This window comes from Haliotis asinina, chromosome 3, assembly GCF_037392515.1.
Source record: "Haliotis asinina isolate JCU_RB_2024 chromosome 3, JCU_Hal_asi_v2, whole genome shotgun sequence".
Lineage (NCBI taxonomy): Eukaryota > Metazoa > Mollusca > Gastropoda > Lepetellida > Haliotidae > Haliotis > Haliotis asinina.
Window position 1 is genome coordinate 325,297 of NC_090282.1, and position 26,767 is coordinate 352,063.

The 26,767-nt window shown below is 41.2% G+C and overlaps 1 protein-coding gene across 2 annotated transcripts in view; it reads right to left on the reverse strand.

The window, feature by feature from the left end:
- Positions 1-26,767, reverse strand: part of LOC137279140 (kin of IRRE-like protein 2) — a 318,732-nt gene that overhangs the window by 184,089 nt on the left and 107,876 nt on the right. For both annotated transcript variants that reach the window (XM_067811616.1, XM_067811615.1), the window contains exon 2: positions 22,257-22,626. In XM_067811616.1, coding sequence (XP_067667717.1) covers positions 22,257-22,329 — 73 coding nt within the window. In that variant the 5' untranslated portion in view covers positions 22,330-22,626. The remainder of the gene's footprint in view (positions 1-22,256; positions 22,627-26,767) is intronic.

A 26,767-nucleotide genomic window follows, 5' to 3' on the forward strand; every position in this document is an offset into this window, starting at 1 on the left:
ACCAGAACAATGAATGACACTGTTCACTGACATGCTCTGTCTGGGGAAATGCTAGTAAGGCTTGAACACTGAATTGCTATGTTCAGTGACCTGCTTTGTCTGGGGAAATGATGGTAAGACCTTCAGAAATCGATGACATTATCCAGTGACCTGCTTTGGTAAGACCCCAATAATGAATGACACTATTCAGTGACCTACTGTGTCTGGGGAAATGATAGTAAGGCCCCAACAATGAATGACACTATTCAGTGACCTGCTTTGTCTGAGGAAATGATGGCAAGGCCCCAACAATGAATGACACTATTCAGTGACCTACTGTGTCTGGGGAAATGATAGTAAGGTTCATGGTTGCTGAGTACACTGTTGAAAACAGTCACACCAGTTTCACCGGGGCTGTTCGGCATGACGTTTAAGATGTTTAAGAGTTGTGGCGATGATGGCCCACTATTCTGGAATGCATTTGCGACTGTGCACGCACATGTATGTTCGAATCGAATTGTTCAAGCGTTCAATGTGAAGTGCACAAGTGAACCCTTTTGATGTGCCCAGCACAAACATTTTCCAATCATCCACTGAGTCTTTAGGTTGCTCCACTGTTTGGACAGGTGGAAACAATACCACCTGTACAGTTCATACAATCATCTTGTCATTCATTACTTGACAAAGCAATGTCTTCACATAGTAAACCACGTTTCAGTAAACCATCACTGACTTCTTTCACAGGCCACATACTATCATATGGAATATCCAAACCATGGTTCGGGCCTGGCAAATGCCAATCCGTCTTTGGATGGATATCAAATTTGGTGCAAATTCATTACGTCGACGATACGGATTGCTGACCACGTTCCATGCTTTGTTGTGGAAGTGGTGCGCTTATTTCTTTGAGGGTAAATATGATCTGGTAGTGCATGTGGAAATAAAACACAGTTCGTCGCGATAAGTGTCGTTCAACGTCAATCTGCACCCTGTTGTTATGCACCCCACACCAAGATTGAATTGATTCTGCCAGAACTGCATCGGGTTATTAAACCATGCATGCACTTTTTTCACATCCATGACCAAAAACCCAGGTTGCAGTTGGAAGAAATAAAACCTAAAACCACAGTCACAGGTACAAAATTACCCGGCCTTGTTCCATACCACGAACTGTGCATTCATCTGGATCAGCAGAGCACAATAGACAACATTCAATGCAGACACCCTTCCACACTACTGAGAGCCATACCTGTGAAAATGGTAAAGTAAAACAACCGAATCGTTTTCAGCATGGCATTACAAGAAATTAAAGTGAGGTGAGTTTAAAATATCAGTTTTAGAAATAAAACATAATCCTGTGAATATAGGATACCTCAGTGTCACACTGCACATGATAATGACAAGTGCTCAGGGCCCCAAAATGCCATTGAATAAATGTGCCAATCTAGTGACCTCTGACCTCTGGGAAACTTGCCGGTTTGACCAGGAATAGACGGTAAACTGTATGCCTTGCAACTGAAAAACAACAGTTACAAACGCATTGCAGTCCCCACTGGTTAATCCGACAGTAACTTAAGTGATATCATCGACACCATAGGAGCTGTCAGCAACACTTGGTACAATCTAGTCCACAGTGGTGAGGATAAATGGGTGATATCCTCAACCTTTTGTGGCAAGCTCTTTGACTTAGACAATGCCGAGTGCACGGTCATTGCTCAAAACAAGCAGTACGCTCTCATCACTGACGACGAGAAATGGACTTTGTTACAATCTTGAGTTGACTAGTTTCTCAACATCACACTCTGCTCCCTCTACATATTCATGCAAAACAAAGACCACCACCTAAACAAAGTCATGAACAATGGAACACTGCTCGTGGCTAATGTCTTGTCATACAGACACACCATGGTCGGCAAAGATCTGTCACATCATATTATACTCACTCACATACTCTGAGCGATATCATGGAGAAAGATGCATATCCTTCACCAAAAATAGATGATACTTTAGATCAGTTAGCTGGTTCGAGTTGGTATTTGTCACTGAACTTAGCCTCTCGAAACTGGCAAGTTGACGCAAAACCTGAAGATTGGTCAAAAACAGCTTTTACAACAATGGGAGCTTTGTACAAATTCAATGTCATGCCGTTCAGGTTGTGTAATGTGCCAGGGACTTTTCAAATGGATTGTGTTTTGTGTGGGTTGCAATGGACTACATGTCTGGAGTACATCTATATCATTATCTGTTCTAAAACTTTTTGAAGATCATCTGGAACAGCTAGAGTTGGTTTTTCAGCGGTTACATGAAAGTGTCTTAAAAGTGGTGTGCAAGAAGTGTTGTATCTCAGGCACATGATATCAAAGGATGGTATTGGACCAAATCCAGTCAAAGTTTCAGCAACATATGACTGGGTTACTTCATAATCTGAAGGATCTCTCCAATTTTCTAGGGTTAGCCTCATACCATAGGAAGTTCATCAGTAACTTTCTGAACCTGAGAGGAACTACTGTGTTACAAGGTGTGAACTTCTAGCTGTGATTAAGGGAGTCAAACCTTTCAAACACTTACTTGACAGGTTCAACATTCATTGTGAGAACAGACTATGGATCTCTATCTTGGCTAATGAAACTAAGGACCTGGAAAGGACAAATTGCCAGATGGATTGAAATTTTGTCAAAATTTGATTTTAATATTTAGTATCATCCAGGAAAACAACATGAAAAGGCAGATGCTTTATCTAGAAGGCCTTGTGGTACTGACTCTTTGCAAGAAGCAGGGAGTTTATGTCGTTCATGTTGAACTATCTTTTGGTTGAGTTCAGCAAAAGGATGGTGAACTGAATGTTACTTACCAACACAAAAGTGTGTTGGACAAAAAGCAGTTAAGAGCCAAATGTGTGAAGAACCTATGGAGTCAGAGACAGTCCTTGAGGACTGTTGGAAATGTAGTAGTTGGAGATATGTTGATGCAAACTTTAGAGGATGACTAAGATCAGGTAGTGGTACTCCTGTCCAAAGAAAAAGAGATTGGTTGTGGTCATGTTGGAATTAAGAAAACAAATTCTAAGATTCAGGCAAAATACTATTGGCCAGGTTGGAGGAAGTCAGTAGGAGCATGGTGAAAAGGACCACCACCTCCTTAAAGGACTCCACTTCAGACGCTGATACCAGGATATCCATTTGATATCCAGAATTTCTCAAGAAATATTCCAAGAGTTGGTTATCAAGAAAACTAGAAATTGTCCATATCATCCAAGAGTGACAGACTTGTAGAATGATACAGCTGAACATTGGGAGCCATGTCAAGCTAATATGTGAATGGTGCACATACACATTGGGATATTCATCTAACTAAAGTTATAATGGCATTTTGCTGTGGAGCACAAGATTCAACAGGATTTTTGCCAAATTTTCATGCGTTTTGAAAAGAGATTTCATTACCAGCAGAATTAGTTCTTGATTTGCCTCCTCATGTTGAAACTGACATCTGCTATTATGTGAGATATTCAAGAAGGGATTCTTGGATGCTTTCAAGCGGGTATCAGACAAACTAGATGGTTGTCATCAGAAACTTCAGTATGACAACAGAGCCCCAGACCAGGATATCGAAGTGGGTGATTTTGTTTGGATGCACTTGGCTCATGTCAAGAGGTAAAGATCAGAGAAATTGGTAAGACCATGGACAGGACCTTACAGAGTTGTTAATGATGTGGCAGTGAGAGACTGCAATGAATGACACTGTTCACTGACATGCTCTGTCTGGGGAAATGCTAGTAAGGCTTGAACACTGAATTGTTATGTTCAGTGACCTGCTTTGTCTGGGGAAATGATGGTAAGACCTTCAGAAATCGATGACATTATCCAGTGACCTGCTTTGGTAAGACCCCAATAATGAATGACACTATTCAGTGACCTACTGTGTCTGGGGAAATGATAGTAAGGCCCCAACAATGAATGACACTATTCAGTGACCTGCTTTGTCTGAGGAAATGATGGCAAGGCCCCAACAATGAATGACACTATTCAGTGACCTACTGTGTCTGGGGAAATGATAGTAAGGTTCATGGTTGCTGAGTACACTGTTGAAAACAGTCACACCAGTTTCACCGGGGCTGTTCGGCATGACGTTTAAGATGTTTAAGAGTTGTGGCGATGATGGCCCACTATTCTGGAATGCATTTGCGACTGTGCACGCACATGTATGTTCGAATCGAATTGTTCAAGCGTTCAATGTGAAGTGCACAAGTGAACCCTTTTGATGTGCCCAGCACAAACATTTTCCAATCATCCACTGAGTCTTTAGGTTGCTCCACTGTTTGGACAGGTGGAAACAATACCACCTGTACAGTTCATACAATCATCTTGTCATTCATTACTTGACAAAGCAATGTCTTCACATAGTAAACCACGTTTCAGTAAACCATCACTGACTTCTTTCACAGGCCACATACTATCATATGGAATATCCAAACCATGGTTCGGGCCTGGCAAATGCCAATCCGTCTTTGGATGGATATCAAATTTGGTGCAAATTCATTACGTCGACGATACGGATTGCTGACCACGTTCCATGCTTTGTTGTGGAAGTGGTGCGCTTATTTCTTTGAGGGTAAATATGATCTGGTAGTGCATGTGGAAATAAAACACAGTTCGTCGCGATAAGTGTCGTTCAACGTCAATCTGCACCCTGTTGTTATGCACCCCACACCAAGATTGAATTGATTCTGCCAGAACTGCATCGGGTTATTAAACCATGCATGCACTTTTTTCACATCCATGACCAAAAACCCAGGTTGCAGTTGGAAGAAATAAAACCTAAAACCACAGTCACAGGTACAAAATTACCCGGCCTTGTTCCATACCACGAACTGTGCATTCATCTGGATCAGCAGAGCACAATAGACAACATTCAATGCAGACACCCTTCCACACTACTGAGAGCCATACCTGTGAAAATGGTAAAGTAAAACAACCGAATCGTTTTCAGCATGGCATTACAAGAAATTAAAGTGAGGTGAGTTTAAAATATCAGTTTTAGAAATAAAACATAATCCTGTGAATATAGGATACCTCAGTGTCACACTGCACATGATAATGACAAGTGCTCAGGGCCCCAAAATGCCATTGAATAAATGTGCCAATCTAGTGACCTCTGACCTCTGGGAAACTTGCCGGTTTGACCAGGAATAGACGGTAAACTGTATGCCTTGCAACTGAAAAACAACAGTTACAAACGCATTGCAGTCCCCACTGGTTAATCCGACAGTAACTTAAGTGATATCATCGACACCATAGGAGCTGTCAGCAACACTTGGTACAATCTAGTCCACAGTGGTGAGGATAAATGGGTGATATCCTCAACCTTTTGTGGCAAGCTCTTTGACTTAGACAATGCCGAGTGCACGGTCATTGCTCAAAACAAGCAGTACGCTCTCATCACTGACGACGAGAAATGGACTTTGTTACAATCTTGAGTTGACTAGTTTCTCAACATCACACTCTGCTCCCTCTACATATTCATGCAAAACAAAGACCACCACCTAAACAAAGTCATGAACAATGGAACACTGCTCGTGGCTAATGTCTTGTCATACAGACACACCATGGTCGGCAAAGATCTGTCACATCATATTATACTCACTCACATACTCTGAGCGATATCATGGAGAAAGATGCATATCCTTCACCAAAAATAGATGATACTTTAGATCAGTTAGCTGGTTCGAGTTGGTATTTGTCACTGAACTTAGCCTCTCGAAACTGGCAAGTTGACGCAAAACCTGAAGATTGGTCAAAAACAGCTTTTACAACAATGGGAGCTTTGTACAAATTCAATGTCATGCCGTTCAGGTTGTGTAATGTGCCAGGGACTTTTCAAATGGATTGTGTTTTGTGTGGGTTGCAATGGACTACATGTCTGGAGTACATCTATATCATTATCTATTCTAAAACTTTTTGAAGATCATCTGGAACAGCTAGAGTTGGTTTTTCAGCGGTTACATGAAAGTGTCTTAAAAGTGGTGTGCAAGAAGTGTTGTATCTCAGGCACATGATATCAAAGGATGGTATTGGACCAAATCCAGTCAAAGTTTCAGCAACATATGACTGGGTTACTTCATAATCTGAAGGATCTCTCCAATTTTCTAGGGTTAGCCTCATACCATAGGAAGTTCATCAGTAACTTTCTGAACCTGAGAGGAACTACTGTGTTACAAGGTGTGAACTTCTAGCTGTGATTAAGGGAGTCAAACCTTTCAAACACTTACTTGACAGGTTCAACATTCATTGTGAGAACAGACTATGGATCTCTATCTTGGCTAATGAAACTAAGGACCTGGAAAGGACAAATTGCCAGATGGATTGAAATTTTGTCAAAATTTGATTTTAATATTTAGTATCATCCAGGAAAACAACATGAAAAGGCAGATGCTTTATCTAGAAGGCCTTGTGGTACTGACTCTTTGCAAGAAGCAGGGAGTTTATGTCGTTCATGTTGAACTATCTTTTGGTTGAGTTCAGCAAAAGGATGGTGAACTGAATGTTACTTACCAACACAAAAGTGTGTTGGACAAAAAGCAGTTAAGAGCCAAATGTGTGAAGAACCTATGGAGTCAGAGACAGTCCTTGAGGACTGTTGGAAATGTAGTAGTTGGAGATATGTTGATGCAAACTTTAGAGGATGGCTAAGATCAGGTAGTGGTACTCCTGTCCAAAGAAAAAGAGATTGGTTGTGGTCATGTTGGAATTAAGAAAACAAATTCTAAGATTCAGGCAAAATACTATTGGCCAGGTTGGAGGAAGTCAGTAGGAGCATGGTGAAAAGGACCACCACCTCCTTAAAGGACTCCACTTCAGACGCTGATACCAGGATATCCATTTGATATCCAGAATTTCTCAAGAAATATTCCAAGAGTTGGTTATCAAGAAAACTAGAAATTGTCCATATCATCCAAGAGTGACAGACTTGTAGAATGATACAGCTGAACATTGGGAGCCATGTCAAGCTAATATGTGAATGGTGCACATACACATTGGGATATTCATCTAACTAAAGTTATAATGGCATTTTGCTGTGGAGCACAAGATTCAACAGGATTTTTGCCAAATTTTCATGCGTTTTGAAAAGAGATTTCATTACCAGCAGAATTAGTTCTTGATTTGCCTCCTCATGTTGAAACTGACATCTGCTATTATGTGAGATATTCAAGAAGGGATTCTTGGATGCTTTCAAGCGGGTATCAGACAAACTAGATGGTTGTCATCAGAAACTTCAGTATGACAACAGAGCCCCAGACCAGGATATCGAAGTGGGTGATTTTGTTTGGATGCACTTGGCTCATGTCAAGAGGTAAAGATCAGAGAAATTGGTAAGACCATGGACAGGACCTTACAGAGTTGTTAATGATGTGGCAGTGAGAGTGCGGAGCACGAATCAAGGCCGGAAAAGACATTTTGTTGTACATCTAACAGGCTAAAGAGGGTGGATCAGGTGAGACCAGAAGTAGCTGGATTTGATGACCAAGATTCCACGGTATCTGTGGAAACAGAGAATGTACATTACTTGTTTGACACTTCATCTGATGATGCAGCTACTGGTAGAGATGCAGATGTATCTATTTTGTCCATTGTTAACCATAGATTGACCAGTGCTGATGTTGCTGATCATGTTACCTGCATGGATGATGTTCCAGTGATGTCTGAAATAGACTATAACTGATGTCATGATCTGATATTCATTGGTCCTGCGAGTGATGTCGCTCTCACTGATTGGCTGGTGACTGCATGAGGCAAATCAAGTGTGGCATGTTTGTGACTGTGTGTCAACACAACAACCAGCCTTTATACTGACACAGTGTCAGGGACATTTGAGTAAAGCGCGTCTGTATTGCCATTCCCTTAGAACTTTCGTGAACAGGAAGTAAACAATAGATTGCCAAGGGCAGGTAACTGGAGAGCTATCAATAAGGCCTGCCGCTTAAAGTACTATTGCCATTGAACATCTCATAACAACATGTACTTGTATAAACATCTCCCTCTGCAAAAACTCCCACCTGTAACAAACACGTACTTGTGTAACTACTAATCATTGAAATCAGTTTTAGCCATTATACAGCTGATAATGCACACAACAATGTCTCAAATAGACTAATGTCAGTAACTCGGATACTCATTAGTCCTGCAAGTGGTGTCGCCCTCACTGATTGGCTGGTGACTGCATGAGGGAAATGAAGTGTGGCATGTTCAGGGAGTGATCCCTGGGTTTTGGTGAGGGGTAGATGTGTTACCCTCTGATGTGCATTTCACCATGGCTGGGCCTTGGAGTCTATGGGGTAGTGTGGATTTGTGGCAGTGACAGATTCTGTATATTTTAACATGTTGTGTATTGATTAGAATTCATGTAAATATATGCTTGAAAATTCATTGCATAGTTTTAGTCATGTTTCATCCTATTACTCTGCCTTAACTATCACTCACAGCTAGTTCTGTTTTGCTTAAACGCTGCTGTTGCTATTACTCATAGGAAATTTTCCCTACAAACAGCTTGATGTTCCTGCACCTCAGGGGAGTTAACCCTGAATGCTTGAGTAAATGTTCTCAGATAGTTAGGCAGAACTGGACTGACTCATAGTGTTATAACACACCTAAATTCTGCAGGGGAAGGTGTTCCATTGGACAATGGGTAGTTACGTGGGTGGAGGTGTATCAGAGAGAGGATTCTCCAGGGGAAGGTGTTCCATTGGGCAATGGGTTGTTATGTGGGTGGAGGTGTATGTGAGAGAGGATTCTGCAGGGGAAGGTGTTTCATTGGGCAATGGGTAGTTACATGTAAGAAGGTGTATAAGAGAGAGGATTCTGCAGAGTAAGGTGTTCCATTGGGCAATGGGTAGTTACATGGGTGAAGGTGTATCAGAGAGAGGATTCTGCAGAGGAAGGTGTTCCATTGGGCAATGGGTAGTTACATGGGTGGAGGTGTATCAGAGAGAGGATTCTGCAGGGGAAGGTGTTCCATTGGGCAATGGGTAGTTATGTGGGTGAAGGTGTATCAGAGGGAGGATTCTGCAGAGTAAGGTGTTCCATTGGGCAATGGGTAGTTATGTGAGTGGAGGTGTATCAGAGAGAGGGTTCTGCAGAGGAAGGTGTTTCACTGGGGAATGGGTAGTTACATGGGTGAAGGTGTATCAGAGAGAGGATTCTGCAGAGGAAGGTGTTCCATTGGGCAATGGGTAGTTACATGGGTGGAGGTGTATCAGAGAGAGGATTCTGCAGGGGAAGGTGTTCCATTGGGCAATGGGTAGTTATGTGGGTGAAGGTGTATCAGAGGGAGGATTCTGCAGGGGAAGGTGTTCCATTGGGCAATGGGTAGTTATGTGGGTGGAGGTGTATCAGAGAGAGGATACTGTAGAAGAAGGTGTTCCATTGGGCAATGGGTAGTTATGTGGGTGGAGGTGTATCAGAGAGAGGATTCTCCAGGAGAAGGTGTTCCATTGGGCAATGGGTAGTTATGTGGGTGGAGGTGTATCAGACAGAGGATTCAGCAGATGAAGGTGTTCCATTGGGCAATGGATAGTTATGTGGGTGGAGGTGTATCAGAGAGAGGATTCTGCAGGAGAAGGTGTTCCATTGGGCAATGGATAGTTATGTGGGTGGAGGTGTATCAGAGAGAGGATTCTCCAGGAGAAGGTGTTCCATTGGGCAATGGGTAGTTATGTGGGTGGAGGTGTATCAGACAGAGGATTCAGCAGATGAAGGTGTTCCATTGGGCAATGGATAGTTATGTGGGTGGAGGTGTATCAGAGAGAGGATTCTGCAGGAGAAGGTGTTCCATTGGGCAATGGGTAGTTATGTGGGTGGAGGTGTATCAGAGAGAGGATTCAGAAGAAGAAGGTGTTCCATTGGGCAATGGATAGTTATGTGGGTGGAGGTGTATCAGACAGAGGATTCAGCAGATGAAGGTGTTCCATTCCTCATTAATGGAACAATGCTACAGCCATGCTGGCTAGTGGTGGGGATAAAAAGCACTCTTTGAGCAATTTGTAGAATAGCAGAAGTTTCTGTTTCAGGAACTGAATATTAAACATAACCAGACAAAATATCATTGATTAATTCATCATTGATTGACACTCATATCCATAGATCTTTCTTCAGAAGATCGTCAGGAAAATGACTCGGTTCAGCAATTGTTGTACTTCTCCGTTTTCACTGGTACCGCCCTCATAACCATGGAAGGGCCTTCAGCTTGAATGATGTCAGTCGTGCTCAGCTGATCAAGATGAACGCACAGCTCATGGTACAGGACTAGATCAGGTAATTTCGTACCTGTGTCAGTGGTTGTAGGTTTTATCTCATCCGGGGGCAGCTCAAGCATTCTTGCCAGTGGTCAACCGAGCCTCAAAGCATTTGCTCCATTGTTGGTTAACACTACTGTGCCATTTGAGTCATTCATTCTGAGTTCTGCTGCCACAGGCTTGAAGACTTTGTGGCTTCTGAGCATATGCTGTAGTAGCCATCAGTTATGTGGCTGTGGACGCCACTGACGAAAAGCTTGTTGTTGCTGTCATTGATGTTGGTCCATTGCAGGAGGTAGGTGACATTGCAGGAGGTAGGTGACATGGCAGAATGTGACTTCGAGTTGGCTGGATGTGATATCAGTTGCATGCAGCAGTTGAATGGCCTCACTGCCTGTTATGCCTGGAAGCATCATGTACATATTGAGAAGTATATCACATATTATATAATATTTCAACATGTACAAACCGGGACTGTTTTAGCCCCAAAATGACAACGTAAGAGCTTCCGATTTCACACACATGAAGATCGTGGCTGATTCGGATTGGTTATATTTCAAAACCCAGTTTATCAACGTGTTTAAAAACAATGGGTTTTCGGTGATGAACATTAAAACGGTGCACAATTGGTTCAACAACTTGGCCACGTGGTGTGCAACAACAGGTGTGGCTTGACACTGAGTGACACTCGTCATGGCAAACTGAGTTGGTCTGTGGTTTTTTCCCTGTGTACTACCAGGTCAGACACATCCTCAAAGAAATAAGTGCTCTGCTTCCTCAGGACAAAGCATGGAACGCGGTCAACAATCCTCATGATCAACGGTCTTACGAGTGTGTTTGCAATGAATTCAAGATCAATCCGAGGATGGATTAACAATCTGAACCAGGGGCTAGGCATTCCTATTGTTCACAATCAATCTCTCACTGAAGCCAGCAATAAAGGGGTTAAAATTGGGGTTACAAGTCGTGGCATTACTTTAAGACAAATGAGTGGGACACAAATGTTACTTGGCTTTCGCTGACAGCAAGGATTACGATGTTTGGAGGTTTAAACAAGGACCTGAAAATGATTGGAAAAAGTTTATGCTGGACATGTCAAAAGGGGTCACTCATGCACTTGATTCGATTTGGACATGTGTGGGCCGTGTTGGGCTCGCAGGCGCAAGCATGTTCCAGTATCATGGGAACGGCTTACGATGCACAGACACAGTTTGTGGCGAATGTTGAGGATGCTATGGCCAGACTGGTGGATTTACTGAGTGCTATCAAGCGAAAACAGAACATGTTGGATTACGCCCAGTCAAAGTCGACTTCATGTTCAGTGTGAGATTGTATATGGCCCCAAGCGACATGCTACTGAGAATCAACAACGTCGTGGGCTACAACAATGAGACAGTCATTGCCACGGCTGACCAGAAGTTGGGCATCAACCCTGATATCAACATTAGTCATGTCCCACCTCACCCACACAGATATAGTGGCATCACCCCAAAAACCCAGGGTTCAGCCGAAACCCCCACAACCCCTTAAACCACACCAAGTTGTTGAAACTCAGCAGAACATTAATCATAAAACCATAGCAGCCACATACACCAACCTGGTATGATGAACGCCCACAGGTTGTTGTTGAGTATTGTCATGCGTCCGGCGGCAGGGCCCCTGCATGGATCCTCTTCTTCCTTTCCTTCAGCATTCTTACAATAGTTGTTCATTCATTATTTCTGTTTGTCATGACTTCTTTCAAGTCACTGATGCAGCCAAAATTGCGTATGGTTGAGAGTTCTTTGCAGTCAAAGAGGATGTGTTCTATAGTTTCTGGGTCTTGATTGCATAATGGACACACATCACTGTCTGTCAGATGAAGTTGAACAGATGGCTTTGACAAGGGTAGTGGCCAAGTTTGATTCTGGATATGAGAGCTTGATCTTGTCTGGAGAAAGATTTGTAGTGCAGTGGATTTGGGTCTTGTAACGTGTAGTATGAACGACCTTTCACTTCATTTGCTCAGTTAAGTGGTTAAGTTTGTTTTCTAGGGAGCAAAAGGTGGGTATCCACTGAAGAGTGATGCTGTCCTGTATATCAGAGATGAGGTCAGTGATTTGATGATAATACTCTGATGGAGTGTAAGAGGACAGGGCTTGAAGTGATGATTTGGAGTCTGACAGGATGACATTTTTTTTTCTTTTGAATCGTTTCTCGATTGAATGAACTGGATCTCGTGTAGCGCTCTTTCAATTGCAGAAAGTTCAGCAAAGAGTATTGGAGCATGTTGGAAGTGGAATGTTGATTTTGCTTTAAGTGTATTATAGATAGACTCCAGCTCCTGCATTTCCAGTTGATGGATCTAGTGAACCATCAGTGAAAATCTTGAAATGGTCTTCATAGCATTCATGTATGACTTCCAGCGAGAGCTCATGTAGGTAAGCTGGAATTTCAGCTTTTGTGGCATTACCAGGCAGACAGTCAATGATGGGGGTGGACTCCAATCCAAGGCAGGTGTTTTGTTGATGACTGCAGTTTTAATTGGTCTTATGTCAGATTTCTTTGGAAGTTTGATCTTCCTCTCATGGAGGAGTGCAGATGACCTCTGGTAGAAGCTTTTTGGGTCCTTTATATCCACCTTGACGTGACATGGTGAACCAGCTGGCATGAAATGTTGTTCAAGTCATTTGATCCCAATTATTGTTCCTGCATAAAGATCGAGAGGAAGAATGTCAGCCTCAATCTCCATGGCAGGAACTGATGTTGATTTCATGGCTCCTGTTATCAGGGTTACAGGTAAAGCCACAACTTCTTGTTGACCCCAGAAGTAAGACTAAACGTGCTCCTGCTATTTATCGAGCAACATTTTCATTGTGATTCAGAATTTGAGGCTCCCCATGTCATTTAGTTCCTCATTGACTTTGTCAGTGATCACAGGTTTGAAGTTATTGATGTCTATGATCTGGTCTACATTCATCTGCCCTCAGACAATTACCCATAGCACGAACCGTATATCCGGGACAGTAGTTACTATTATGCTCAGGTGTATACAATCTCTAACTGGACCACTGGCTAGGGAAGTGAAGTAACTTATCTATAAAGTCAAATGAATAAAGGAAGCTTCCATAAAAGGTGAAATCTGGCCTTGAGCAGGTTGAGGATGGCACCAGTAGATCCACCTTGGCGTTGTAATCAGCTGTATTTAGATAGACTGTAATGAACACTTCCTCGGTCCACCCATCTAGGTAAAACAAATAATAATAGGGCGGCCCTTGCACTGGCCCTTGATGGTTACGTTCGTTTATGTAGTCCTTTTTGTTCTCGTGAATAAGTTGGTGCCAGAGTACATTGGCCCTAAGGTCTCTACATAGGCAGTAGTGGCATTTCACTCCAATACCACACATGGAGCAGGTGTACTTCACGAAACTATTTCTGATACTCCTCATATGAAAACAGCAGTATCCTTCTGTCCTGCATTTCCTACCACATACCTTAGTTTTTCCCATATGCATGTACTGACAACAATACGGAGTGGGTCTCATCTTTGATATATATATATATATATGAATATATCGTCTTAACGTGCTTGACGATCAATACAGTTGTGGCTACACTGAAGATGACGCAGATCAGCTCCCGATCTTGCTGTCCCTTGGCAGGGGTGTAATACTGGGAGAGGGTGGATTCGTCACTGAAGGGTTTGAGCTGTTTGTTGGTCAGCATGTAATATTGTTGCATATGGTCGTCTACTTCATTGCACATTTGAACTGCATGGTTTTCGCGTTGGAGTTGATTGTTAATGAAATCTTTGCATACTCAGCTTGTGCAGCTTGAAATTTCTCCTCGGACACATCATGACATTTCCGTTCCGCTTCTACCTCGTTCGACTCCCGTAGTTTCGAGAAGAGGTAATTGCTCCCGGGAAATGCCAGGGCATTGACTAAAGTCCTGCCATCCTATATCCCTCTGGATGCCACAGGTACATATATATCCTTCCTCTTGAATCCTCACGTTGAAGTCCAATAATATTCAAAATATATCCCGTACACAAATATACTTCCCAGTTTTGAAATCTACAGAAAATTTCCTGTTTCTTGATATCATCCATTATTTTGTCAGACAAAGTTAAAAAGTGCTCAAAATAACCTTTCAAAATTGGCTTTATTGAAAATGTCGCCTTTTTTCATGCTATACAAAATCACAATTCACAGCTTTATTTGATGTATGTTTTGAAGTGTGAAAATTGGATAAAATATCACTATATTAGACTCTTCTAACTGTGACTTCTCTGATAGCGACCCCACTGTTTTAGACTTCTAACTCCGACTACTCTTTTCGTGATCACACTATTTTAGACTTCTAACTCCGACTTCTCTTTTAGTGATCACACTATTTTAGACTTTTAACTCCGACTTCTCTTTTAGTGATCACACTATTTTAGACTTCTAACTCCGACTTCTCTTTTTGTGATTTTCATCACAATATGTGCATTGGTACGATGTATTTGAGATGTTCTTCTAGTACCAAGGAGTTATCGTTTCAGTCACTGTGCTAACGGCAATGTAACCATTACGACAACAACATTATTTAAGGTGCATCTGTTCACAATCATTTGATATTACATTTATCACTGATATGTTAGACATGATAGGCTATATATTTATGTATGCTTAAATGTGTATCATAAACTTAGTATTTACTCTCTAAACATGTGTTTAAAGGTGTCTGTCAACAAGGATATAGAGCACACAACCAGTAATCAGATAGTGACCCGTCTATTTTAGACTCCTCTATTTGAGACTTCTCTATTTGTGATACTTCAGCTTGTGATTCCTCTGACTGTGACTCCTGTACTATATTCTGTAAGTCTGAATCATGCATGAATAATTGCAAAGTCATCTTTTAGTATTTGACAAATATGATATGAAAATTGAAAGTGACCCAGTGCGACCCAATGTTTCCTATTTGTTTGAATGTTAATGGTGACTGGTTAGGGTAGCTGTAGGTCAACTAAGGATTCTACTACATCTCCCTTCTAAGGCTTATTGATTGGAACGAAACCTTCCAGCACCTCATTAAATCTGCAAGGATCATGCCAGAGATATCCTCGATGTGCCTCCTAGCTCACCAGCCCTAGACCCTAAGTTCCGAGCACTGAGAGAATGGCAGTCCAGGTGGTGTGGTGGTAGAGTGAAGGATGTGTAACCCAGCAGCATAAGTTCGAGACGGGGTAGCGGTGGATACTTTTTGCGAGCCAAGCTGACACTGGAAGATGTTGCTAGGCAAAACAAAGATGGCGGTTTAGTAATGGTGGCCCTGTATGGCTGTCGTTGCTAAACCAAACAAGATGGCATCCTAGCTCAGCAAGGGGGTTTGGACTGGGTTTATCCCAACCAAATCATCTAAATTTGGATTTTTTTCTTAAATGTAGCCATAACATTTGGTGATGATTTGATGAAGTGGGTCTGCCATGAATTCCTAAATGTGGATTAAGTAGTACAGGTTGGTGCATGGGGTTCAAATCACCATGCAGAATTTTTTTGTGTTGGGTTGACATCTATGAAACAGTTTTAGTTGAATCTTTTAGGAGATCTTTGTTCTTGGTCACCAAGGCTTGAATGGTATGTTGTCAGTCTTGTTCCAGGAGCTTATTTTTTTCATCTTTGCTGAGGTCAGCAGTTTTACGAGTCTTGATTTGCATCTCTGTTCCTTCATGCAGTGGTACTTGATGAGTTTGGCTAAACTCAGACGCTAGTGTTCCTCAGAGAGTTTACTGTCATTGAGTGCTGACAAGATGTGACTCTCAATAGTGTTGAGTGTTGACCCTGATCTGGTCATTTATGCATGTATTTCTACACTTGTAATGTGTCATCACACATTTTTCTGTGTTGTATAATAAACACTATGATAAACCACATTGTTGTTTTGTTTATATTTAAAAGTTTATTTGAAACAAAAACAGAAACTCCAGGATGACAGAAGAACTACAGACCATGATACCAAAGTGGGTGATTTTGTTTGGATGCACTTGGCTCATGTCAAGAGGTAAAGATCTGGGTGATTTTGTTTGGATGCACTTGGCTCATGTCAAGAGGTAAAGATCAGAGAAATTGGTAAGACCATGGACAGGACCTTACAGAGTTGTTAATGATGTGGCAGTGAGAGTGCGGAGCACGAATCAAGGCCGGAAAAGACATTTTGTTGTACATCTAACAGGCTAAAGAGGGTGGATCAGGTGAGACCAGAAGTAGCTGGATTTGATGACCAAGATTCCACGGTATCTGTGGAAACAGAGAATGTACATTACTTGTTTGACACTTCATCTGATGATGCAGCTACTGGTAGAGATGCAGATGTATCTATTTTGTCTAGTGTTAGCCATGGATTGACCAGTGCTGGTCCTGAATATCAGATGATTCCTGGAACTGTGCTGGCATAATTAGGCTGGTGGATGTTTTTGCAGTACAGTGTGAGATTTTGCATTCTCTCAAAAGACCTTGAGAACTGTCTTTCACACTACCACGCAGCGTTTTCTGAAGGAGTGGATCATATACCAACTGTTTCTTGAAATAGACTATAGCCATCTATACAGTCGTAAATGCACACACAGCGATGTCTGAAAGAAACTATAACTCATGGCCTGATCCGTAACTCAGATGTTCATTGGTTCTGAGAGTGGTGTCGCTTGCACTGACTGGCTGGTGGATGCACGTGGGAATTAAGCTGCACGGAGGGCGATGATCTGTGCCATATTCATCAGTGTTCCCTGTTTATTGTTGGAGGGTGGACATGTGACCCTGGTGTGAGCTTCATCATGGTTGGGCTTTGGAGATTGTGGTGTGATGTGGACTTGGTAGTGCTCACTTGGTAGTTGTATGTTAAAATGGGAACATTTTGGCGTTGGGTAGGATGTTTTTTTGTATGTATTGCTCACTGTAGGATTTTTTTTTGTATGTATTGCTCACTGTAGGATGTTTCCATTGTATTTAGTTGTATTTTAGGCTCTGAGATTTGTGATGTAATTTCTTGTGTGTGACTTCATATTTTTGTCCAAGAACTAGGTCAGACTTAAAAAAAGCTCGGAACTACTGTGCTTGTATTTCTACATTTTATTGTGTCATCACACATTTTTCTGTGTTTTATAATAAACACTGTAAAACCATATTGCTGTTTTGTTTGTATTTAAAAGTTAATTTGAGGGTCATGGCTTAAAACTAGTTTCTGGGGCAGTGTCATCACACTCCTTAGTGAATGTGGTTACTTTATTATAATGAGACTCGGAAACCTAGTGCTTGTTGGCCCTACCAACTCACATAGCTAATTGTATAAATTCCTCTGAGAGTTGGGAGAGGGCTACAAGGGAGAGTCTTTACTCTTGAGACTATGAACAATTCAATCAAACCTCAACTGAACAAGAACTGAGGCATGGATGTTTTGCAAATGTAAATTAAACAAATCCATAGAAATCTGAAATCACCTTGATAAATGGGTTAGGGTTAGCTCACCTAACCCACCTGGAAGAATGATGCTGGGACTGCAATGGCAGTTAAGTTACAACTGGTTAAACACAGGGCCACCATCACATCAACACAGGGTCACCGTCACACAGGGTCACCATCACATCAACACAGGGTCACCATCACATCAACACAGGGTCACCATCACATCAACACAGGGCCACCATCACATCAACACAGGGTCACCATCACATCATCACAGGGTCACCATCACATCAACACAGGGTCACCATCACATCAACACAGGGTCACCATCACCCAGGGTCACCATCACATCAACACAGGGTCACCATCACACAGGGTCACCATCACATCAACATAGGGTCACCATCACATCAACACAGGGTCACCATCACATCAACACAGGGTCACCATCACATCAACACAGGGTCACCATCACCCAGAGTCACCATCACATCAACACAGTGTCACCGTCACATCAACACAGGGTCACCGTCACACAGGGTCACCATCACATCAACATAGGGTCACCATCACATCAACACAGGGTCACCATCACATCAACACAGGGTCACCATCACATCAACACAGGGTCACCATCACATCAACACAGGGTCACCATCACCCAGAGTCACCATCACATCAACACAGTGTCACCATCACACAAGGTCACCATCACATCAACACAGGGTCACCATCACATCAACACAGGGTCACCATCACACAGTGTCACCATCACATCAACACAGGGTCACCATCACACAGGGTCATCATCACATCAACATAGGGTCAACATCACATCAACACAGGGTCACCATCACATCAACACAGGGTCACCATCACATCAACACAGGGTCACCATCACATCAACACAGGGTCACCATCACCCAGAGTCACCATCACATCAACACAGTGTCACCATCACACAAGGTCACCATCACATCAACACAGGGTCACCATCACATCAACACAGGGTCACCATCACACAGTGTCACCATCACATCAACACAGGGTCACCATCACACAGGGTCACCATTACAGAGTGTCACCATCACATCAACACAGTGTTACAATCACATTAACACAGGGTCACCATCATACAGGGTCACCATCACATTAACACAGGTTCATCATCACATTAACACAGGGTCACCATCACACAGGGTCACCATCACATCAACACCATTCTAAATATAGAAGTTGGGAATACATTTCCTAATCCATCATACAGAATGTGAGAATCTATAACATTATTCTGCATATAGAAGTAGATGCATATTTCACAGTAGATGAGGACATGTTTCACTATTACATCTTATGAGAATGCTTCTTTCAAGGCAAACTGTAATACAAGATGGAAATCATTCAATTTCTCATAGGAGCTGGGTACATTTGCATAAATCCTTCAATATTTCCAAACTGTTATGCTTTTCACATTTCCTCAAATCAATATCTCGTGATGGCGCAAAGACTTCATGAGTGTAATGTCACTTGTGTTGTGTGGAAATGTGTGTACTGCAATCTGACTGGTTGAACAACATTAGTAAATGTGTGTACTGTAATTTGACAGGTTGAACAACAATAGCAAATGTGTGTACTGTAACCTGACAGGTTGAACAACATTAGCAAATGTGTGTACTGTAACCTGACAGGTTGAACAACATTAGCAAATGTGTGTACTGTAACCTGACTGGCTGAACAACATTAGCAAATGTGTGTACTGTAATTTGACAGGTTGAACAACAATAGCAAATGTGTGTACTGTAACCTGACAGGTTGAACAACATTAGCAAATGTGTGTACTGTAACCTGACAGGTTGAACAACATTAGCAAATGTGTGTACTGTAATTTGACAGGTTGAACAACATTAGCAAATGTGTGTACTGTAACCTGACAGGTTGAACAACATTAGCAAATGTGTGTACTGTAACCTGACTGGCTGAACAACATTAGCAAATGTGTGTACTGTAATTTGACAGGTTGAACAACATTAGCAAATGTGTACTGTAACCTGACAGGTTGAACAACATTAGCAAATGTGTGTGCTGTAATTTGACAGGTTGAACAACAATAGCAAATGTGTGTACTGTAACCTGACTGGTTGAACAACATTAGTAAATATGTTGTTACGGTTGAGAATTTGCTGTGACAAAAGGTGTAATAAATCCCCTGAGAACCAGCAAAACAGAACAAAGACAAGTCTAAAGCATTCAAATATTGTATTATTAATAAGCAAAGAGAGCAAGTTATACAGGGCACAAGTCAATTTCACAATACCGATTTCAAATACAATACAAATAAAACAAAATCTAAGGCAATGGGTAACAAAATATATAGCAAACTCACCAAATTCCTAGTGCGAGAGAGAAACAATTATGCAGAATGTAACACAGCCACTGGTCTGGGGGTGCTGACCAGGTGTTGACGGATGCATAAAGATATATACTCCAGTAATGTTTGTGTCCGTGTCCAACATGGCAGCTAGCATTTATATATATTCAGTCATTCCCCCAAAGTTCAAAGACAGGTTGTACACTAACATGGAAAGTTCTAGAACTCGTCACTAGCCTCGTGTTTATGTTCCTCAAAGGGAGGTAACGCTAAAGTACTGCCTTAGAGTCATGCTGCCTAATTAAATAATTCTCTGTAGGAAATGTGACCCATAATAACTAACTCTAAAACCTTAAATATTGAGACCCAGTTACAACTACCAAAATAATCATTAATAACAATTCAAATCACGGACAATATACTCTTGTAACAGTGTGTACTATCATTTGACTGGTTGAACCACATTAGTAAATGTGTGTACTGTAATTAGTACAACATTAGTAAATGTGTGTACTGTAATTTGACAGGTTGAACAACATTAGTAAATGTGTGTACTGTAACCTGACTGGTTGAACAACATTAGTAAATGTGTGTACTGTAATTTGACAGGTTGAACAACATTAGTAGATGTGTGTACTGTAATTTGACAGGTTGAACAACATTAGTAAATGAGTGTACTGCAATCTGACTGGTTGAACAACATTAGTAAATGAGTGTACTGCAATCTGACTGGTTGAACCACATTAGCAAATGTGTGTACTGTGACTGGTTGAACAACATTGGTAAATGTGTATGCTGTAACCTGATGGGGGAAAAATGAGGGTGTCTGCCATAGTAAAAGCAGCTGAATATCATGGATAAATGAGGGTGTCTGCCATAGTAAAAGCAGTTGAATATCATGGATACATGAGGGTGTCTGCCATAGTAAAAGCAGCTGAATATCATGGATAAATGAGGGTGTCTGCCATAGTAAAAGCAGCTGAATATCATGGATAAATGAGGGTGTCTGCCATAGTAAAAGCAGTTGAATATCATGGATAAATGAGGGTGTCTGCCATAGTAAAAACAGCTGAATATCATGGATAAACGAGGGTGTCCACCATAGTAAAAGCAGCTGAATATCATGGATACATGAGGGTGTCTGCCATTGTAAAAGCAGCTGAATATAATGGATAAATGAGGGTGTCCGCCATAGTAAAAGCAGCTGAATATCATGGATAAATGAGGGTGTCTGCCATAGTAAAAGCAGCTGAATATCATGGATAAATGAGGGTGTCTGCCATAGTAAAAGCAGCTGAATATCATGGATAAATGAGGGTGTCTGCCATAGTAAAAGCAGTTGAATATCATGGATAAATGAGGGTGTCTGCTATAGTAAACCAGTTGAATATTATGGATAAATGAGGGTGTCCGCCATAGTAAACCAGTTGAATATCATGGATAAATGTACAAAAAAAAACCATTTGAAAAACATTGCAAAGGTATCATAGCCTAATAAATAAATAACTCCTTATTCAGTTTGAATACCTTTTCACAGAGTCAAATTTCAGTTTAAAATCTAAACATCAGTATCCATTGTGTTTATGGAAACATCAAATTATTAAATGCTGTGCAGATAATGTAAATCTTACATATTTATGCAAAGAGTACACTTTAGTTTTATATTTATTCCTTAATGAATGAAAAGAGGCTTATTGTAAATTAGATGCATAATATCAAATCTGCTCTGTTAATCTTCCTCAAACATTAAAGACTGCAGACTGACCACTCAATGGTCACATCAGTCATGCAAGACTGGCTCTGCCCATTCCATAGTCAGCCAATCAAGCCAAAGTATTCTGTCCCTGGACAGGGCCTATCTGTTTTCTCTGTTTAAGGAAGTGTAAAAACAATAAAAATTGTTTGGTTGTCAATCAGCTGCCATGGAATATCATGCAATATATTTAGCCATTCAAATTTCAAAAGACTTTTCCTAGAGGTACACACAAACATAGCAGTGTGTGAACTCTCTGACAGAAAGAGTTTTATTACAATTATTCTACTATAAGGAGAAAGGCAGTGGGGTTTATTTTAAAGTTTAAGATTGAGAGATGGAAACAAAACTATCACTATTATGCACAATGTAAAGATATTCTGAAATATAATCAAGAAGGTATGATTGGATAACTGACAGGGGTGAGAAAATTTTCAAAACACCTACCTGAGAGCACCTGTAGAAAGCAGCAGAGGGTCAACTGCAAAGTTAAACACACCATGCTTGCAACATCAGTCATGGTAAACCTTTAGTGATAACTGCTGTCCTGGTACAAACATCCAGTGGAATCTCCTGTGGATATCCCTGTGGGGGGAAAAGAGCTCCTGGTCCCCCACTTCGACATGGCACACACACTGCCTATTAAATCATTGATACAAACATAGTTCCTAGCGTTCCCTCCTCTTGCTGTTGACTGATTTAATCTCAGTATTCAGGTCCTGTTGCTCATATCGATATTGATGCTGGTTCAAGTTTGTTCAGATTGGGATTGCTGATAGCTGACAGTCTTTCATTCAGACCACATGATAGAGCCACACTGAAACAAAATAAAACATACATAAACAAGAAATAAAACTAGGGAGTTAGTCCAGTGGCACTGGCCTGTACATTTGTGACACCTTGGCACAGGCTCAGCTTGTACATGGTTTCAGAAAACAAGCGGTTAAATAACATGTACAAAGGCCACATGTTACTTTGGGTCCTTCACTTAAATAGCAATAGTTATATGACTAGAATTCTCTGACTCAGTGCCATGGATGGGTCACAGGATCTCTTATTTTCCATAGCAAATGGAGTTTCTGTCTCTTACTCTCACACACTGAATATTCAAAGTAATAATCTCATAGTTCTTGATATTATTCAGAGATAAGTTTGAGAAAACATACACATCACTTTACTGTTGTACCTGATAAAGTGCAATGACGAATAGTTTCAAAGTATTAAAACATAACAAAAGGCAGTTACATGATTGCTAGAATAAACCCCAACCTCTCATACACTGTCATGAGCAACTAGTACGTCATCTGCCACTACTAATCATTACTGTAGCTCAACATCGACTGTTGCCACTACTAATCACTACTGCACCTCAACATCGACTGTTGCCACTACTAATCATTACTGTACCTCAACATCGACTGTTGCTACTACTAATCATAACTGTACCTCAACATCGACTGTTGATCCTACTAATCATAACTGTACCTCAACATCGACTGTTGCCACTACTAATCATTACTGTACCTCAACATCGACTGTTGCCACTACTAATCATTACTGTACCTCAATATCGACTGTTGCCACTACTAATCATTACTGTAGCTCAACATCGACTGTTGCCACTACTAATCATTACTGTACCTCAACATCGACTGTTGCCACTACTAATCATTACTGTACCTCAACATTGACTGTTGCCACTACTAATCATTACTGCACCTCAACATCAACTGTTGCCACTACTAATCATAACTGCACCTCAACATCGACTGTTGCCACTACTAATCATTACTGCACCTCAACATCGACTGTTGCCACTACTAATCATTACTGCACCTCAACATCGACTGTTGCCACTACTAATCATAACTGCACCTCAACATCGACTGTTGCCACTACTAATCATTACTGTACCTCAACATCGACTGTTGCCACTACTAATCATAAATGCACCTCAACATCGACTGTTGCCACTACTAATCATTACTGTACCTCAACATCGACTGTTGCCACTACTAATCATTACTGCACCTCAACATCGACTGTTGCCACTACTAATCATTACTGCACCTCAACATCGACTGTTGCCACTACTAATCATTACTGCACCTCAACATCGACTGTTGCCACTACTAATCACTACTGCACCTCAACATCGACTGTTGCCACTACTAATCATTACTGTACCTCAACATCAACTGTTGCCACTACTAATCATTTAACTGTACCACAACATCGACTGTTGATCCTACTAATCATTACTGCACCTCAACATCGACTGTTGCCACTACTAATCACTACTGCACCTCAACATCGACTGTTGCCACTACTAATCATTACTGTACCTCAACATCAACTGTTGCCACTACTAATCATTTAACTGTACCACAACATCGACTGTTGCTACTACTAATCATTACTGTACCACAACATTAACTTTTGCCACTACTAATCATAACTGCACCTCAACATCGACTGTTGCCACTACTAATCATTACTGTACCTCAACATCGACTGTTGCCACTACTAATCATAAATGCACCTCAACATCGACTGTTGCCACTACTAATCATTACTGCACCTCAACATCGACTGTTGCCACTACTAATCATTACTGTACCTCAACATCGACTGTTGCCACTACTAATCATAAATGCACCTCAACATCGACTGTTGCCACTACTAATCACTACTGCACCTCAACATCGACTGTTGCCACTACTAATCATTACTGTACCTCAACATCAACTGTTGCCACTACTAATCATTTAACTGTACCACAACATTAACTTTTGCCACTACTAATCATTTAACTGTACCACAACATTAACTTTTGCCACTACTAATCATTACTGCACCTCAACATCGACTGTTGCCACTACTAATCATTACTGTACCTCAACATCGACTGTTGCCACTACTAATCATTACTGTACCTCAACATCGACTGTTGCCACTACTAATCATTACTGTACCTCAACATCGACTGTTGCCACTACTAATCATTACTGTACCTCAACATCAACTGTTGCCACTACTAATCATTTAACTGTACCACAACATTAACTTTTGCCACTACTAATCATTTAACTGTACCACAACATTAACTTTTGCCACTACTAATCATTACTGCACCTCAACATCGACTGTTGCCACTACTAATCATTACTGTACCTCAACATCGACTGTTGCCACTACTAATCATTACTGTACCTCAACATCAACTGTTGCCACTACTAATCATTACTGCACCTCAACATCGACTGTTGCCACTACTAATCATTACTGTACCTCAACATCGACTGTTGCCACTACTAATCATTACTGTACCTCAACATCAACTGTTGCCACTATTAATCATTACTGCACCTAAACATTAACTTTTGCCACTACTAATCATTACTGTACCTCAACATCAACTGTTGCCACTACTAATCATTACTGTACCTCAACATTAACTTTTGCCACTACTAATCATTACTGTACCTCAACATCAACTGTTGCCACTACTAATCATTACTGTACCTCAACATTAACTTTTGCCACTACTAATCATTACTGCACCTCAAGATCATATGTGGCCAGTACTAATCATTAGACTAACTCAACATTAACTTTTGCTATGTAGCCTGACTGAAGTACCCCAGGACTTTAGTCACATGGTCTCGGATGCAGTCACAGTGTATAACAAGTGTTTGCCACTAATATGGCAGTGTCCCTAACTGCTGAAGAAGACTGTAATATTTATAACATATTCACTACTTTTTACTTTTTGATCACACACAAGATCTGTGAAATGTAGTCTGTCAACAAAACTGAAGACATTGGTTTCATTGCTTTATGAGATATCACGTTAACATAAGTTTGAAAAGTGAACTAAGCTTAAGTGTCATGGTCACATTGAAAATAAGATCAAAGTCACCCAAATGATCTGATGTCTGTGTAATCCCCAAATGTAGCATGTCAACAAATTCTATGCCAGAACAGTTCATGAGATATGGTGTTAGCAAGAGTTTCTAAAAGTGAGTCATGGCGAACTTGAAAATAAGGTCTAGATCAACCAAATCATCTGGTATCTGTGTGATCCCACAAAGAAGACTGTCACCAAATTTGAAGACATTCTGTGCATGAGACATCAGATGCATGAGATTTCAGGTGCATCAGACATTAGGTGCATGAGACATCAGGTGCACGAGACATGAGACATTAGGTGCATGAGACATCAGGTGCACAAGACATGAGACATTAGGTGCATGAGACATTAGGTGCATGAGACATCAGGTGCATGAGACATTAGGTTAACAATTATTTGAAAAGCAGTCAAAGTGTTGTAGTGACCTTGAAAATAAGGTCTGCAAAATCCCCCAAAGTCGGCTGTCACTAAATTTGTAGACATTGGGTACAACAGTTCATGAAAATAAGATCAAGGTCACCCAAATTAACTGCTGTTTGCGTAATCCCCCAATGTAGGCTGTCACCAAATTTGAAGACATTGGGTACAACAGTTCATGAGATATCGTGTTAACAAGAATCACAATGTATGTAAGGACAGACATACAGTCTGTCTGAATACACAGTCCCCCGTTCCATATTGCTGTGGGGAACAATAAACAGTCACAGGGTCTGGGATGCAGTCACAGTGTATAATCAACAGTCACACGGCCTTTGATACAGTCATAGTGTATAATCAACAGTCACATGGTCTGGGATGCAGTCACGGTGTATAGTCAACTGTCACAGTGTATTATCAACAGTCACATGGTCTGGGATTCAGTTACATCATGTAATCAATATTGACATGGTCATGGATACAGTCGCAGTGTATAATCACCAGTCACATGGTCTGGGATACAGTCACAGTGTATAATCACCAGTCACATGGTCTGGGATACAGTCGCAGTGTATAATCACCAGTCACATGGTCTGGGATACAGTCGCAGTGTATAATCACCAGTCAC